The sequence below is a fragment of the Melitaea cinxia genome, chromosome 29 (assembly GCF_905220565.1).
Source record: "Melitaea cinxia chromosome 29, ilMelCinx1.1, whole genome shotgun sequence".
Lineage (NCBI taxonomy): Eukaryota > Metazoa > Arthropoda > Insecta > Lepidoptera > Nymphalidae > Melitaea > Melitaea cinxia.
In genome coordinates this window covers 4545229-4561320 of record NC_059422.1, presented here as the reverse complement: position 1 = coordinate 4561320, position 16092 = coordinate 4545229, and the positions used below count along the sequence as shown (strand labels likewise).

Sequence of the window (16092 nt, the reverse complement as noted above, 5' to 3'; positions counted from 1 at the left end):
TTAAACATGTGGCCGAGCCCAAGACTGAAGTAACTTCATTTTTCTTCTCTGGTTATCTTTTAGCTTCAATTGACAGGTATCTGTCAAAACATTTTTCGAAACATTGATTTTATTTTAATGAATTTAAAATTAATAAAATATATACAACCTTGATTTAGATTCTTGGATACCATTACATAGTAAAAACCAAGTCGCTTCCCGTTGTCTGTATGCTTACATCATTTAAACTACGGAACGGATTTTGATGCGGTTTTCTTTAGTGAATATAGTGATTCCAGAGGAAGGTTTATAAGTATAATACATGCATAATGTAGTAGAGGAACACTGATAGTTTTTGCAAGGGTGCGAAGGGGGCGGGTCGCTAGTAATTAATATAATTAGATCCGATGTAAAAAGGAAAAGAAAAAAAATATTTAATTTACTTTCCTTGACAAATTATAGGTATAAAATTGAAAGTCTTAAAAATGTAGGAAGATAACAAATAGTGTACATAGCAAGATCAAAAACTAGTAAAGTCGGTTTGAGAATTGCTCAACGGGAGTCAATGACACTGAAGAGGGAAAAAGAAATACATACAGGAATTCGATGTGTGAAGGAGATAACTATGTGTGTGCCTGTTGTGACATGCGACCGAGCGTGGCAGTGAAATTTGTTAAGAGGCAGTTGTTTTTATTAAACACTAGGCAGATGTCGCGGTTTCACTTACATTCATGGCTATTGTTATGCGTCTATAGATCAATATACATACGTGTAATTGAACCGCTGAAATGTACGGGCATACATTTCAGCGCATAGCAAATAATTACACGAAATTTGATATAAACATATCAAATTTCGTTCGTTTTTGTGTAATAGAATAAAAAAAAATCCATATCTTCGTTAAAAAATATGGAAATACGAAGTGCATCGATCCAGTTAGTTTATTATAAAAAATTAAAACTATATGCACACTTTTAAATACAACAACGACGTTTATTATGTGGTCACATTTAAATTTCATTGAGATCTGATTACAACTTTTGGAGTAATAACGCGTATTTACTTGACTATTTTTTCGTCTAACTACGTTGTATTACCGATCGTATTACAGACTTTGATGATTTTGAATTTAATCAAATGCTGATTATCATGTGGTCCGCTTTTGAATTTCATCGAGATTCAATAACAACTTTTTGAGCAATCTTTGATAATGCGTATTTACTTGGCTATTTTCTCATCTACCTACGTTGTATTACTTGTCGATGTAATTGAAGTCGATTTTTTTCGTTTGCCAGCAAACACAATTATTTCTTTTATTATTATGCCTTGACTATCACTAAAATTAAGATTTCAAATTAAGATTTTCTAAGGCTTATATTGGCTCTTTGAAGAATCTTCGTGTATTTATTCTTTAAATATTTCCTACCAGCTGTGTCCCGCTGTCTCACTCGCGTCAATTAGAGGAAACAACGCACTAAAATTATATATAGCCTATAACCATCCTCTGAAAATGGACTATCCAAAACAAAAATAATTTTCCAATTCGAAGCAGTAGTTCCTGAAATTAGTGCGCTTAAACAAACAAACAAACATTAAAGTCTTCAGCTTTATAGATATAAGAAAAATTATTAGTAAGTCTGATGTTTATAAAACAAAGCAGTAAACGTAGCATCTGTAGACCAAGCTTACTAGTTCTCCCAAAAATAAGAACCAAATTTACAAAAAATAAATAAATAAATAAAATAAAATTCTTTACTATCTTATAAGGCGAAGCGTTTTGTATCGTTACATTTATTATGTTGTTCTCATGTAAGTGTAAATAAAATTCTTTAAACTTTTATAACATTAAAATCGATGAAAGATGTACAGACGTAAACAGCTACAGTTTTCTTATATCAAGGTACCTTTATATATTTTCTTCGCCTTAAAACACAGATGCATGTTGCCTGTAGTATCGTTAAAAAGATTTAATACGACATTGCTATAAATTTTAATACTCGTGTCACGTTCTAAGTTCCGTTATGTTTACGAGTTACAACTTGGGATGTTAATGCCAAGTTATAAATTTGGTGACAAAATCTTATGTAGTATTAAGACACAAATATATACAATATATTTACCGCTCTGTTCATCTATTACTACGTATATTTAGTTTTTATTTAAACAATATCAAATAAATAACTATTTTATGCTTTTAAATTTCATTGTGGATTATGGTTAGTACACGTTCAAACAAATTATTGTAAATTATTTTGTTTACTTTTTTTTAAATCATTATTATTCGTAAAAAGGAATCTCGAAAGAAAGAAAGGTCCTTTTATTATCTTGTAAAAAAACGAAAAAAAGAACGTCTTATACCTCAGTGTGTATAAACCTTATTAATTGTAAAGATTTAAAAATGACTCAATAAGTAGAGATGAGGATTTTATCATTTCGTAATAGCACTCTATTCATTGTGATAAGTTAGGTCGTTAAGAAACCCTTTTGATGAAGAGGTTATCTTGTAATAAAAATAAATTACAATACATTCATTTTCCTTTATAAAGAGACCCGAAGTTGTGATTTGAGGTTTTATATCTTTGTATTATTTATTGGAATTAAGAGATAAAACGTTAAAATATTTCATGTCAGTACAGTAGTATCAATACCCATAAAATTTCAGAATAGTTTCTTTATCTGTTTGTGGAAATAAATAAATATTAGATTGTCGTCCTACTGAAGGACCAGTTAAGTATGAATCTTACATTACGTTTACACTTAAACAATTAACCGACTTCAAAAAAGGAGGAAAGGTTCTCAATTCGACTGTATTCGTCAATGATTGTTTTTAACCGACTTCAAAAAATGGGGAGGTTGCTCTTTGAGATCTGTAACTGATCTCATGAGTACTTTTTCAGTTATCTCTAATAACGCCTATTTACTGGACTATTTTTTCGTTTACGAACGTTGTATTACTAGTCTGTGTAATTGAAATCGGTTTTTTTTCGTTTGTAAGCACAATTATTATAACATAATTACAACAACCGTTCCATAGATGGCATTGACATACGATTGTACAACATAAAAAAAATATTAATAGGTTTTCAGTGTAAAATTAAAAATGAATACAAATGTAAATATGGAAGCATTATTGAATTGTAAATGAATGTTATGACACGTGATTTATTTGCATTGTTTTGCATATTATGTATGACGTCCGTTATTGACTTCCTTTAATATTTTCCCATATACTGTTTATTATATTGCTTCTACAAATAATTATATTATTTGTCTAGGCCATTGGTAAGGTTGTTAGTACTGGTTTCCACTCTAACGTAAGGGTTTGGTTGCCGGTTTGAGTTTGAGAGTAATATAATACATGTTTTCAATCATTATTACAGCCTATACAGTCCACTGCTGGACATAGGCCTCCACAAGTTTACGCCAAAAATAACGTGAACTCATGTGTTTTGCCCATAGTCACCACGCTGGGCAGGCGGGTTGGTGACCGCAGTACTGGCTTTGTCGCACCGAAGACGCTGCTACCCGTCTTCGGCCTGTGTATTTCAAAGCCAGCAGTTGGATGGTTATCCCGCCATCGGTCGGCTTCTTAAGTTCCAAGGTGGTTGTGGAACCTTGTTATCCCTTAGTCGCCTCTTACGACACCCACGGGAAGAGAGGGGGTGGCTAATTTCTTTAGTGCCGTAGCCACACAGCACAAGCAATACATGTATTAGAAGTATACTATTAAAAAAAATTAAAAAAGTTGGTTGTTACCTGTAATACAGGCATAGAGTTGATTACTTTAGGAAATAGGAACAGACAACGATGTATCTATATGAAACATATGTATTTATTGATTATAATTAATAAGCCTATCATTTTCTTCTTATGTTATGATATATATGGAACGTAACGTTACAGAATCAAATATTAGTTAAAGCTGTCCTGGCTAGAACCACTACTTAAGCTTTTAAAGCTATACGTTTAAAATCTGACGTATGCGTATTTAGCCATTATGGTTAAAGAATGCAGTGTAAAAAAAGCTGACTAAGAATTATTAGCGTAAGAATTGTATTTGCCAATTACAAATACACGCACACGCGCACGCTTCAGCCTGTAATATCCCACTCCTGGGCATAGGCGTCTTTCCCCATGTAGGAGAAGGATCAGCTTAATCCACCACGCTGCTCCAATGCGGGTTGGCGGATATATTCCCTACGACTAGTAACTAGACTAGTAACGATCGCTCTCAGGTGTACATGATAACAACCGGGACCGACGGCTTAACGTGCTCTCCGAGGCACGGTGGGGAGACCCACAAGGACTGCACAAACACCCAGACCACGGCAAACACCTGTATGGCCAATACAAATGTTTGTCGTGTGCGGGGATCGAGCCCGCAACCGCCAGCGCAACAGGTACAATCCATGGCTGTAACCGTTGCGCCAACGCGGCGTCACGCACATGCAATAAAATTAAATTATAAATTCATCAAATTTTACAGTTAAATTATCACAAATTCGTCAATAATTATCGATAATAACTAGAATTACAAGGGCTAGTCAAAAAATTTACTTTTTACGATACCAAGAAAGTACGGAAAAGTCAGGTTATGTCAAGGGGTCAGTCAAATTAATACGTTCTTAATTGTCATCTTGCATAACCTATTGCGCATGCGTTATATCATGTTGAAATGTCATGGAATCCACGTTATGTAAACGGCTTTTGTGTTCGGAAACTGGTCGGGACATGTCGGAAGTTTAATGTTATAGATATTCTGGCGCCATCTTTTTATAAAAATGTTGTTTAGAGGCCGGATTATGTATATTTCCAGTCCGTTCTCAGATATGTTAAATTTTTAATTTAAAAGTTTATTTATGAGAGATTTTGTTTATGAATATATTATAGGTAACTAGTTTTCAACCGTGGTTTTATCCACACGAGACAAGGCTAATTTTTCTTTGTATTGTTGTATTGCTACCGGCCTCTCTTTTACGACCTTTTTTAAGATTCGCCACTATTCTCTGCCTTCCGGCTCCCTCGACAAAATGGGTTATCAAAAACTGAAACAATTTTGATTCGAGCTTGTAGTTCGTGAGATTACGTTATCCAAATAAACCCTTTGGTTTTGTATTGAGATTTATTGCTTCTAACAGTATAAATTAGCATAAATGATTTAAGCTAATGTTACGTGGAATGGAGAAGACACAAGTATGTAGAAATCAAGTGTTACTTCAATTATAGACACAAACAGCTTTCTTGAATGGAATCAGTGAATTTTTATTAAGAATTAAGTACACGCCTCGCACTCAATAGTCCCAACTAGGACAGGATATGAACCGGGGTCCGGATACACACATATCCCGTAATCATACACATCTGAACCACGACCAACATCTGTGTTACCAATACAAACATTTGTTACGTTTTAACAACGAATCCGTAACTGCTAACTCATAAGCCTATTGTTATAACCACTGCGTCAACGCGTCGAATTAGTTAATATGTAATATCACTTTTGACTAATCCGTTGGCGCAGTTTCCTGTTTTCTGCACCGTGAGTTGTGGGTTCGATTTCCGCCTCGAGCATCGAATAAAAAATATATCAGTCGGCTGTTATCTATAACACAAGTATTAAGTTACTTTAGGAACAGACGACTGTGTCTGTATGTTACATATATTTATATTGTTTATATCTTAATATATTATATAAATAATGCTTCACGTTGTTTGCCCGCGTTGGACACCTAAACTACTTAACCGATTTCAATAAAATTTGCACACAGTGTACAGTATGATTAAATTTGAAAGATAATTATGCTATATTTTATTTTGATATATTTAATTATTGTATTGAAGGAAAAAAGGTAGTACAAAGTTCGCCAGGTCAGCTAGTTATATATATTTTACTAGCTGACCCCGCAAACATTGTTTTGCCATATTTGTTATTAACCCCCTTAATCCCCCCCCCCCCTTTATAACTTAGGGGTATGAAAGATAGATGTTGGCCCATTCTCAGACCTACTCGATATGCACACAAAATTTCATAAAAATCGGTTCAGCCGTTTCGGAGGAGTATTTTAACTAACATTGTGACCAGAGAATTTTATTAAGAAGATTTTATATCAATAAATTTTTTGATATAAATTGTTTGGCGCTAAAAAATACTTAGCTATACTTAGATTAGTTTAAGAACTTACTTATTAAGGTTAAATAAAAAAGGTTTATTAGTTTTTACTTTTCAGTTTTTTCGGCGGTTTAGTATTTTATTAAAAAGTTTTTATTTCATATTTTTTTGTCCTCTATTTTTTATAATCTTCTAATTACTACAATCTTAATTTTTGATTACTTTTAAAATACATACCTTACAATCAGTGTTTGAACAATCAATCATCCACTGTTGTTCTACCCTTAGGGTTGAATTTTTATTTTTAAATTTATATGGGACCAATTTCGGGGTATACTATTTCCAATAAAAAAGGATTTATCAAATTCGGACTACACTGTAAAAAGTTATGCGTGGTCATATCTTATAATAAGTGAGTGAACTATCAATTATCCCCTGTTTTTCTACCCTTAGGGTTGGATTTTTATTTTCAAATTTATATGAGACTAATTTCAAGGTGTACTCTTTTTAATAAAAAAAGAATCATCAAAATCGGACTACTCTATAAAAAGTTATACGTGGTCATACATAAAAAAAAATACGCGTCGACTTGAGAACCTCCTTCGTTTTTTCGTCGGTTAAAATAAGTAATAGGCAAAAAATAGGTAAAATAGGTATCAAAGATAGTACGGACGGAAGAGCCAAAGCTAAACATATGAAAGAATCCCCAGCAATGTTTATATATAAAAAAGATAACAATATAATTTCTACATCTCAAGATCGTGAGAGAGATGGTGAAAATAGAAGTTTCACTGATGGCCCAGCAAAAACAAGATAAAACCTGGGAACACGCATTGTATTCCACGAAAGTGTTTATACGTAATTAAAATTATTCGAAACACATATAACGACATTTTGAAAGTAGGTTACGAATGTTTGAACGATAATGATGAGTAGGAAATATATGTTTTAATTTTGTTCTTTTAATGCTTTTATTGATAATTTTATTATTTATTATTAATTTATATCATATTCGCAGAGCGGTTCATTAATTAATCTTGACTTCAAAAAAGGCGGAGGTTACTCAGTTCGACCGTATATATATTTATTTGTATTTAGGGATAACTTCGTCGTTTATGAACCGATTTTGATAATTCTTTTTTTGTTGGAAAGAAGATATCCTAAGTAATGTACCATGGTACGGAAACCAGGATCTAATGATGGAATCTCAGAGACATCGAGGGAAACCTTCGAAAATCCACATAACTTTTTACTGGGTATACCGATTTTGATAATTATTAATTTAATCGAAAGCCGATGTTTATCACCTGGTCACATTTAAATTTCATCGAAATCTGATAACAACTTTTTGAGTAAAGTTTACTTGACTATTTTTTCGTCTATCTACGTTGTATTACTTGTCGATGTAATTGAAGTCGGTTTTTTTTCGTTTGCGAGCAAATACATGGTCGTCGTTCGAGGACCTTTCTTCTCTATCAGTTATCGCTTCTCCTTGCAATATGGTCTGCGCATTGCCACTTTAGTTTGCAGATTTTGAGAGCAATGTCGATGACCTTTGTTCGTCTAGGGATTTCATCGTTTTGGATTTTGTCGCGTAGAGTATATTAGAGCATAGTTGCCCAATAAGAGTTTTTGATAATGGATTAAGAAAATAATTACGAGGTATAGATTTGATGAATAATATTAACAAATTATTATAAAACATGAAGAGACAGAGATAGGGAGATAGGAAGAAAAAGGAGAAAGAGAGGAAAGAAAAATGAATTATTGCTAATAATCTATAAAATTAAATATAGGTAGGAACATAGTAAACTAAGATTTTTCGCAAATATTGTTAAGTATTTTTAGGATAATTAAATTATATATAATTTCTTTTATATTTTAAAACTTTGACGGTAAAATGTTCTTGAACGCCATTCCTATGCGTTAACGTTAAGTGAACGATGACTGCTCTTGACGCTTGGTTTTTTGCTGGACTAGTCGATTAGCTTCAGCGTGTGTGAAAAGAAAACTCTCATTGATTAGCCTCAAGTCTATGTTGATTAAGTAAAAATACGCTGAAAATATTAACTTAAGAATTACTTTACTAAAAGGACTTGTATATCATAACTAACTTTTAAATACCATTTTTGTTTTTTATAATTTAATACAGATGTAAATTTTAAGTGAATAGTTATTCTTTCTGTAGTTACATAAAAGTATTAAATAAATTAAAAATGAATGCAATTAATAGTTTAAAATTTGTAGTAATGTCAAAAATAATTATGTTGTTAAGGAAAATTTTGACCTGGATACGGTGACCTGAATTGCTGTAAAAAGTGATAAGCCTTAACATTGAAGTAAATATATTCGTAATGAATCTAAAGTGTACATTTTTGCGTGACTATAAAGTTTCAATAAATAAATAATAATATAATAAAGTTCACATCACTATATATTTTGTGATTTATTGGCAAAAGATTCGAATAATCTCGAAATTATTAAATTTATTTTAGTTTGTAACTTTATGGATATCGATAGTAATAGAAAAATGAGGGTAATTCTATCGTTACGTAGGTATTACATCAGTGTTTTTGACAAGGAAAGCATTGCGTAAGATTTTATAGAAAGTACGTCGATGGCTAGGTTTTGGTTGTAAGTAGAACCCGACTGATCTAGTCATTATATAGGCTATTTGATAAATGAATAATTTATTTGTGTTTTGAATAGTTTTATGTAAGCCTAACTTATGTAACAATTAAATACTGATTTCTTAGATGTTGCTTTTATTTAAAACTAATTTAAACTACTAAAATTTATTTGACATAAGTTTGTTTTATTTGTTAAATATAAAATAATTCATGTTATAGAGAAATGTCTTGAAAAATCTAATTGTACATTATCATTTTGTTGTGTTTGTTGAGTGTGATAGTAATATTTATTTTAAACGAGAACTATTCAAGTAAAAATACTCTTAAGATTTGTGCGATCCTAGCAGAGTATGAAAATATATGGCAATATCGATGCAAAGTAGCTTGGAAAAAAAATAACTTTATAAATATTAATACGCACTGTCAAAGTTAAGATATTAAGGAATAAACTATAAAAAAATACGAAAAACCATTTCCTATATATTAGAAATTCTTCACGCATTACAAATTAATTTTACAAGCGTCGAACAGAAAAAGTCTCTTGCAAACGGGAAAACAATTCGCGACAGTTAAAACAATTTTGATTATAATTTGTTACGCACTATTATGTTCCTTAAAATAACGGTGTATGGTCTAATTTCGTCTGTGTGTAATAAACTCTCATTTTTCATACTTGCGTGACAAAATGTCGCGTGTAGTCAAATGAAGGGTACAGTTGCGATTTTAATTACCGTATTGGTTGGTTTTAAAATAAATTTGATATTCGCTTGTTGTTACAGTAAAATGTGTCAGCGCTTACAATGTTTTTTTTTTTGCGAAATTTCATTTTGATTGTGCCAGTTTAAAACAGCAAATTTCGCAAATCATAGGATAGACAAGACACAATTGAGATTGATCGGTGTGGTTGAGATGTCAATCTCGATTAAATTATGAGCAAAGACGTAATAGTAGCATTTTCATTATAACACTAATTTCAATGTTAATTTTTTAATTAGTTATTTTAATAATTATTTTGGATAGTTTGATCAGATTATTTTTACAACTCCCGAGATTATAAATTGCATTTGTTGATTACGTTTAAATTTTATTTGCTTTATTTATTTATTTGTTTTTAGTTGTGTTAATTATTTCAGTTTATCAAGTAATAAATGATAATATGTCAATGAGTTGATGTAAAATCTCAATTGTTACACTCAGCTATGATTTATAATGTTATAATAAAATTTTCACTAAATTGCTTCAACAGCGGAAAATCATTTTTCAACCGCTTCAATCGCATTTTCAGTGGTAAATTGTGATTTTCAATTAAGTGGTATTATAGTAGTTCTATATCACGTAACTTTTATTATTATTTTAATTTTGCAATTGTTCTTGTTCCCATTTTATCATAAATATAAATCATTTTATGTCCAAAATTATTTTACGTCATACATATTGCGTCTAATCGTAATTTTAGTGTAATGAAATATTTATTACAAATCATATTTTTTTCAGGGTTACGAAGTCATAAATGAATCGTATAATCTTTATGTATACTATTACTTTATAATTTATATAACGTTTTAATAATTACAATTGTTTTTTCACAAACGGCATCATATTTTATAGTGCATGAAATAAATATAAAATATATTTATTTTACGTAAAGAACATTAAAAATGTGAAGAGAAAACATTGCAATTTTGAACGCATCAATTTCTTAAATAGGAAACCGCCATACTAGCTGTCATTTTCAATTGTCAAAACGATCCAGATGGTGGGAAACCATTCTCACGGTAAAAGTATAGGTAAAAGTGTTGAACAATCGTTGAATTGTTAAGGGTAAAATATAAATCTTTCTATACGCAGCTATGTTGTAAATTATGAAAAATTATAATTTAGTGATGTATGATTATCATGCAACGTAAATTTGATTTCTTACGAAAATTGCAGACAATATTAGTTTTTACACAATGTAGCTGAAGATTTTTTTATTTTGTAGATATATATTTGTATACGTATATGTTTGTATGTATGTGTACGTATTTATATACGTCTATGTTTATTTACATCTACCCTCTGAATTACTATTACAAAGAGTAATTGTTTTTTATTTATTTGAATTGAAATTTATAACAAAAAATTACTGATCCGATTTTAAAATTGTCTACCTTCTACGCTTATTATTATTTCTCCAGTAATGATTTTTTTAAACATTTTTATACTACCCGTATTCTTTTTAAAAAGTGTTTTAAATATATTAACTTTATTGTTATTTCACGTGTAACCTTTTTATTAAAAGTAAATAAAGTACATTCTATTTAAGTTACAAAAACTATTAAAGTCATATAGTATAAGGAATATCGTAATTAAAAGCAATTGAAATTATAGATGTCCATTGGTCTACTGTCCTCGTAAATTTTATTATTACTGTTTTATTGAAGACATCACTTCAAATGAGAGAAGATGAAATCTCTTAGGAAACTACATTAGAAAGGATTTTAATATTTTTTTAGTAGTCTTTTATTTATTTAATTATTTATTTAACAATTTTTATACGTACAAGATTATACACAATATTTTGTCATGGAGACTCACGTATAATGGGTGTGCTTATCCCTGTAAGAGATTTCTTCCAGCACACCCAAAAAGGAACGGTTACAGACAGAAATTAAAGTAGGTACGTACAAAGAAAATATTGTATCATTGATATATATACCTATCATTGATATTTCATAATCATCATCATAATATCATATATATATCATTGATATATATATATATATATATATATATATATATATATATATATATATATATATATATATATATATGATATATATCTTTTAGTACACGTATTTTGATTTAAAAGCTATTGCACCAATTATTAAGATGAGTTTTACTTACAGAAATGATAGTATAGCGTACAAATTACTGTATTATTTAATACTAGCTATTGCCCGCGACTTCGTCCACGATGAATAGTCGCTTAAAAAAAACCCGATTTTGAGACATTCTTCATTAGTGTTCCGCTCCTATTGATTTTAGCGTGATGATATACAGCCTATAGCCTTCCTCAATAAACGAGCTATCTAACACTGAAAGAATTTTTGAAATCGGACCAGCAGTTCCTGAGATTAGCGCGTTCAAACAAACAAACTCTTCAGCTTTATAATATTAGTATAGATAATAATTTGATATTTTTTAAATGTAATATTGTATTGGCGGGCTTAAGTGTAAATAAATAAATATTGTTCTTTTGGTTTGCAATAAACTGTTTTATTATTATTCTTTATTCTTTATATGTATATCAGAACATTAAAGGAGCTTTTCAGCTTAAAAGGATATTGCGTCTGCGTTTTTTGTTTCCTCAGTGGGAGAAACGAGTTTTGTAGGACGACTATCCTTATAAAAAATTGAAAAAAAAAAATTGGGTTCTCAAAACTTCAATTTCCCAAAACATGTGATTTTGCATTACGATTCGAAATTCATATTTTTGTCGACTGAAATAGTTTTTCCTTGATTATTGATTATTATTTTCTTTTGTCAATTGTTTTTAGTTGTCAAAACAATACAATATTCTTGATGTATTAAATGTAATAAATATAGCCTTATTTCAGTAACAGGTATGAGTAGATAAATAAATCTGTTGCGCAATATTTGTGCGTTTCTAATTGTCATGAATTGACTTATTGCAGTTTTTAATTGTCGTTCTAATAGTTTTACTGTTCAAATCTGGGTCAAAAGTAATCGTTAAATGTAGCGAAAAGTTTTCAAAACGCTGGAAATAACGTACATTGTTTTAGTTTTACAGTTATCATAATATATATTTCTTACAATACTACAGAATACAGGTCAAATATTTTTTTCACTGACATTTTGGGCTACAAAGAGGTCGATAAAAAGAGGTTCTAAGGCCGTTTTTTTGCTCATTTAAAGTTTGTATCGCGTGATGGCATTATCGTTTTCGTTCCAATTTTAAATTAGTTGGTCGTGAATCGTTTTATTTTTAAAGAGACTGACATAACAATAATTTAATCGTCGATTCATGTCGATTTCAACTGTAGAATATGAGTTTTTAACTTTTGTTTTCATGTTAAGTGTGTTAGGTTAGGTTAATTTTATATAAATTACTAGCTGTACCCTGCGCGCGTTGCCAAGCTTTTTTTGGGCGTACCAACTCAGCGACTAGCTTCAATAAGGTCTCATACAGGGCTATCTACATACAATTAAAAACATTATAAAATTATGTAGTATATATTTACATTTAGTGTATGTCATACTACATTAAAGTGTGTAGGTATACAACCCTTATTTAAATAACATTGGAGGTTACTATAGCCTAAAAGCCTTTATGTGATAAATGGTCTAGGTATACCACAGCAGTGGTATATTTTTATATGTATTTTTGTGTAGTGCTTGTAACAGCAAAATATGCAGAAAAATAGTAGACATAAAAATAGTTTACATCGCACTAAGCCTGCCCACTTCAGTTTTGATTAAGTGAATGTATTAATGTAATGCAATGAGTAATTATTCTATAAAATTTCACTCACTGTCTGTGTTTGTCTTAACCCGTTAAGTTTACATGTTACTGTTGTATGAATACCGTTCAATGTGAATAGTAATATTTGACCGTAATTGCGAAAAATACGTGTAAAATAACTTTTTTTATTTTAGATTTAATTATTTCTTTTATATTTTTTAATTTAATTATGCATAACGTATACCAGCGAATAAATGTAAATATTTTAAATATGATTTTATTATAAAAAAAATTGTTTTAAAAATATACAAAAAAAACGCGGAATCGTTTATATGTAAGTAATATCATGTATGATATTTATACGACGCTCTTACAACGGTATATAACTATCGCGGAAGACAAATAGTGACTCGACCACACTTTCTTCTTCAGTACGTTCTCTTTCGCTAACTCCTCGATAGCGTTCGTTTCCTAAACCACAAGCGGTAACAACTACTTGACTCACCTCTTTCCGTGAAAGCGTCGCTCCCGCTGCCAATGTCTTGCAGACCTTGGTCCTCCGTACCGATTTCATTACCGAAATTCTGATCACGAAACACAACATTCTCATTGAAATTTGGACCGCCGTGGGAATTCGTTTGCACGGAATTACTGCCACTGTCTGGGGAATAGGGGAACACCACTCGAGGACTTCGAGCCTTCCATCCCACGCTTGGGACGTTCAAAACGTTCGGGACGTTTGGGACGTTCGCCAAGTTCGGTCCATAGAAACCCGTCCTTGGAGGCGCGTACGGAACTTGATAAGGATCGAACCCGAAACTCGGAGCGTAAGGTCTACTAAACCTACCCTGATAGAAATTGGGATAAGCGAATGGTCGAAGACGCGGCAGATCGTAGAACCTCTCGTTTCCAGACGGATATTCTTCTTTGAAAGGTTCTTCTTTGTGTTCTGTTTTTATTTCTGGTGACGTGAACTCATAGTCCGATGTATCATCGAATTTTATTTTGGAATGTTTTGGTTCTGTCAAATCTATCTCTCCTCGTCCCAAGGGCTGGTTGCTTTCATCCTCGTCTAGGAACATCACTCTCGATCTGAACCTGCGTCTGTAGTTTCTGGGTACGAACATGGGGAAGGCGATAGGTTTTTGATACACGCTCAGCGCCCGACTCGGCTCGGCGGCTACGAAAGACGCGGCCGCTAGCATAATCACTTTCCATCTGTTTTCGCTTAACATGTTGTCGCGGTCACTGCTCCCGGGATCTCACTTTCATTTTACTTTTTACGCGAATTTTGTTTATCTGTTTGTGGGTGAACGTTATTTTTTTGTGTCAGTGTGTTGTGTTTTTTTATTCGATTTTCATTTTTTTTTTGTTTAATCGATGCAAGCACGTGATGTTCGGGCGGGAGTCGAACGCGGACTGGGTGCGATCTCGGCCCCCACTGAGAGGCGACTGGGGTTATGTAAAAGTGTGTGTTCTGACGTGAGCGGTTTATGTAATGGTGATAGCGTTGCTCGGCGACCGTGTTTCGGCCGTGACGTCACACCGGGATAGAGTGGACTGTTGAGTAACTAGGATAAACTTACTCTATACCTGATACTTGCTGCACTTATTAATAGTGTTAGAAGATTAAGAAATATAATAATAAAAAGTGCGTTAAAATTAAATTTGTTCACTACGATAAAAATTTATTTAATACTTAAAGAAAAATGTGAGGCGTTCATGTTTACCTAAATAAAAAAAAATCAGTATTCCATTTGAGATGTATGTTTCCCTGCAATAATGGATATAAGTTTGATTTAATTTAGCTCAGCCATGTTGAAAGTGTTCATGAAATCATTTCAGTTTTAGAGCCAATCGCTTAGGTACAGTGTAAAAAGTAAATCTTAATCTTTTTATAATTTAATAAGAGCTGGCAGCTACTTCGGACAAAGAATTAGTCTAGCTATTCAAAGGGGGAACGCTGCCAGTATCTTCGGAACCTTGCCTAAAGGGACTCCTTTTAATAATATTTTTTAATTGTTATATTATGTAATATATACTTAAGGTTTTTTTTAGTTTAATGTTATTTATCTTTTTATAATTTTATAAAAACATAATTATATCGTTCTCTTTTATAATTTTACTCTAAATATATGTAATTTATATTATATTTTATTTTTCATAATAATTAGTTAAATCCGACTTCTAAACATTATTTTTATGGCAATCAAAACTGAATTTACAAAAAATAAGGGCATGGTCGGAATTTTTAAATATCATTTTATTTTCATAACTAAGACACTATCAAGTAAAATTAATCTATCTCATCTATGCGCAAATTTTTGAAATTGTTATCACAGACATCTGATAACGATTCTTACACATAGTAGGAAATATATCCTTATTAATTGTATGCTTCTTTTTACGTTTACAACAAAGAGTACATTATTATTATTATCCTTCAATCCACAACCGAGAACCATGGTTGATAAAATGTCTACCCTTCTACATTGAAAAAAGGCCAATGCCCAACAGTGGAATGTTACAGACTGATTCAGCTTCAACTCCAATTCTCTTCTCTTCTTAGTCTTAACTTCCTATGGCTCCTAGATTGAGCAAAAGGCCTCTACAGTGCTAAAGCTTTGCATTTTGTTCTGGGTGATTCGCTTCGCCTCGCACCACGTCAGCTCCATCGCCTTTAATTCCGCTCAATAACAATTAGTGATAATCAGTTCGTCAAATGAAGCGAGTGAAATGTCAGGGAATGTTATTTTTGTTAATGTATACAATCTGAAACGGGGTGTCATGGTAACTTTTGGTATTACACTGTAATATACATTATGTTTCGGAGAAAGAGGCCTATGCCAGCTGTGGGATATTACAGTTAAAAAAATAAATTTAATTTGGAAGATAAATAAGCTGGTAAA

At 31.5% G+C, this 16092-nt stretch overlaps 1 protein-coding gene across 1 annotated transcript in view; it reads right to left on the bottom strand.

Moving 5' to 3' along the window:
- Window positions 1-14418, bottom strand: part of LOC123667751 — a 62509-nt gene extending 48091 nt beyond the window's left edge. Inside the window, exon 1 of the mRNA XM_045601591.1 lies at window positions 13689-14418. Coding sequence (XP_045457547.1) covers window positions 13689-14418 — 730 coding nt within the window. The remainder of the gene's footprint in view (window positions 1-13688) is intronic.
- Between the last annotated feature and the right edge of the window lie 1674 nt (window positions 14419-16092).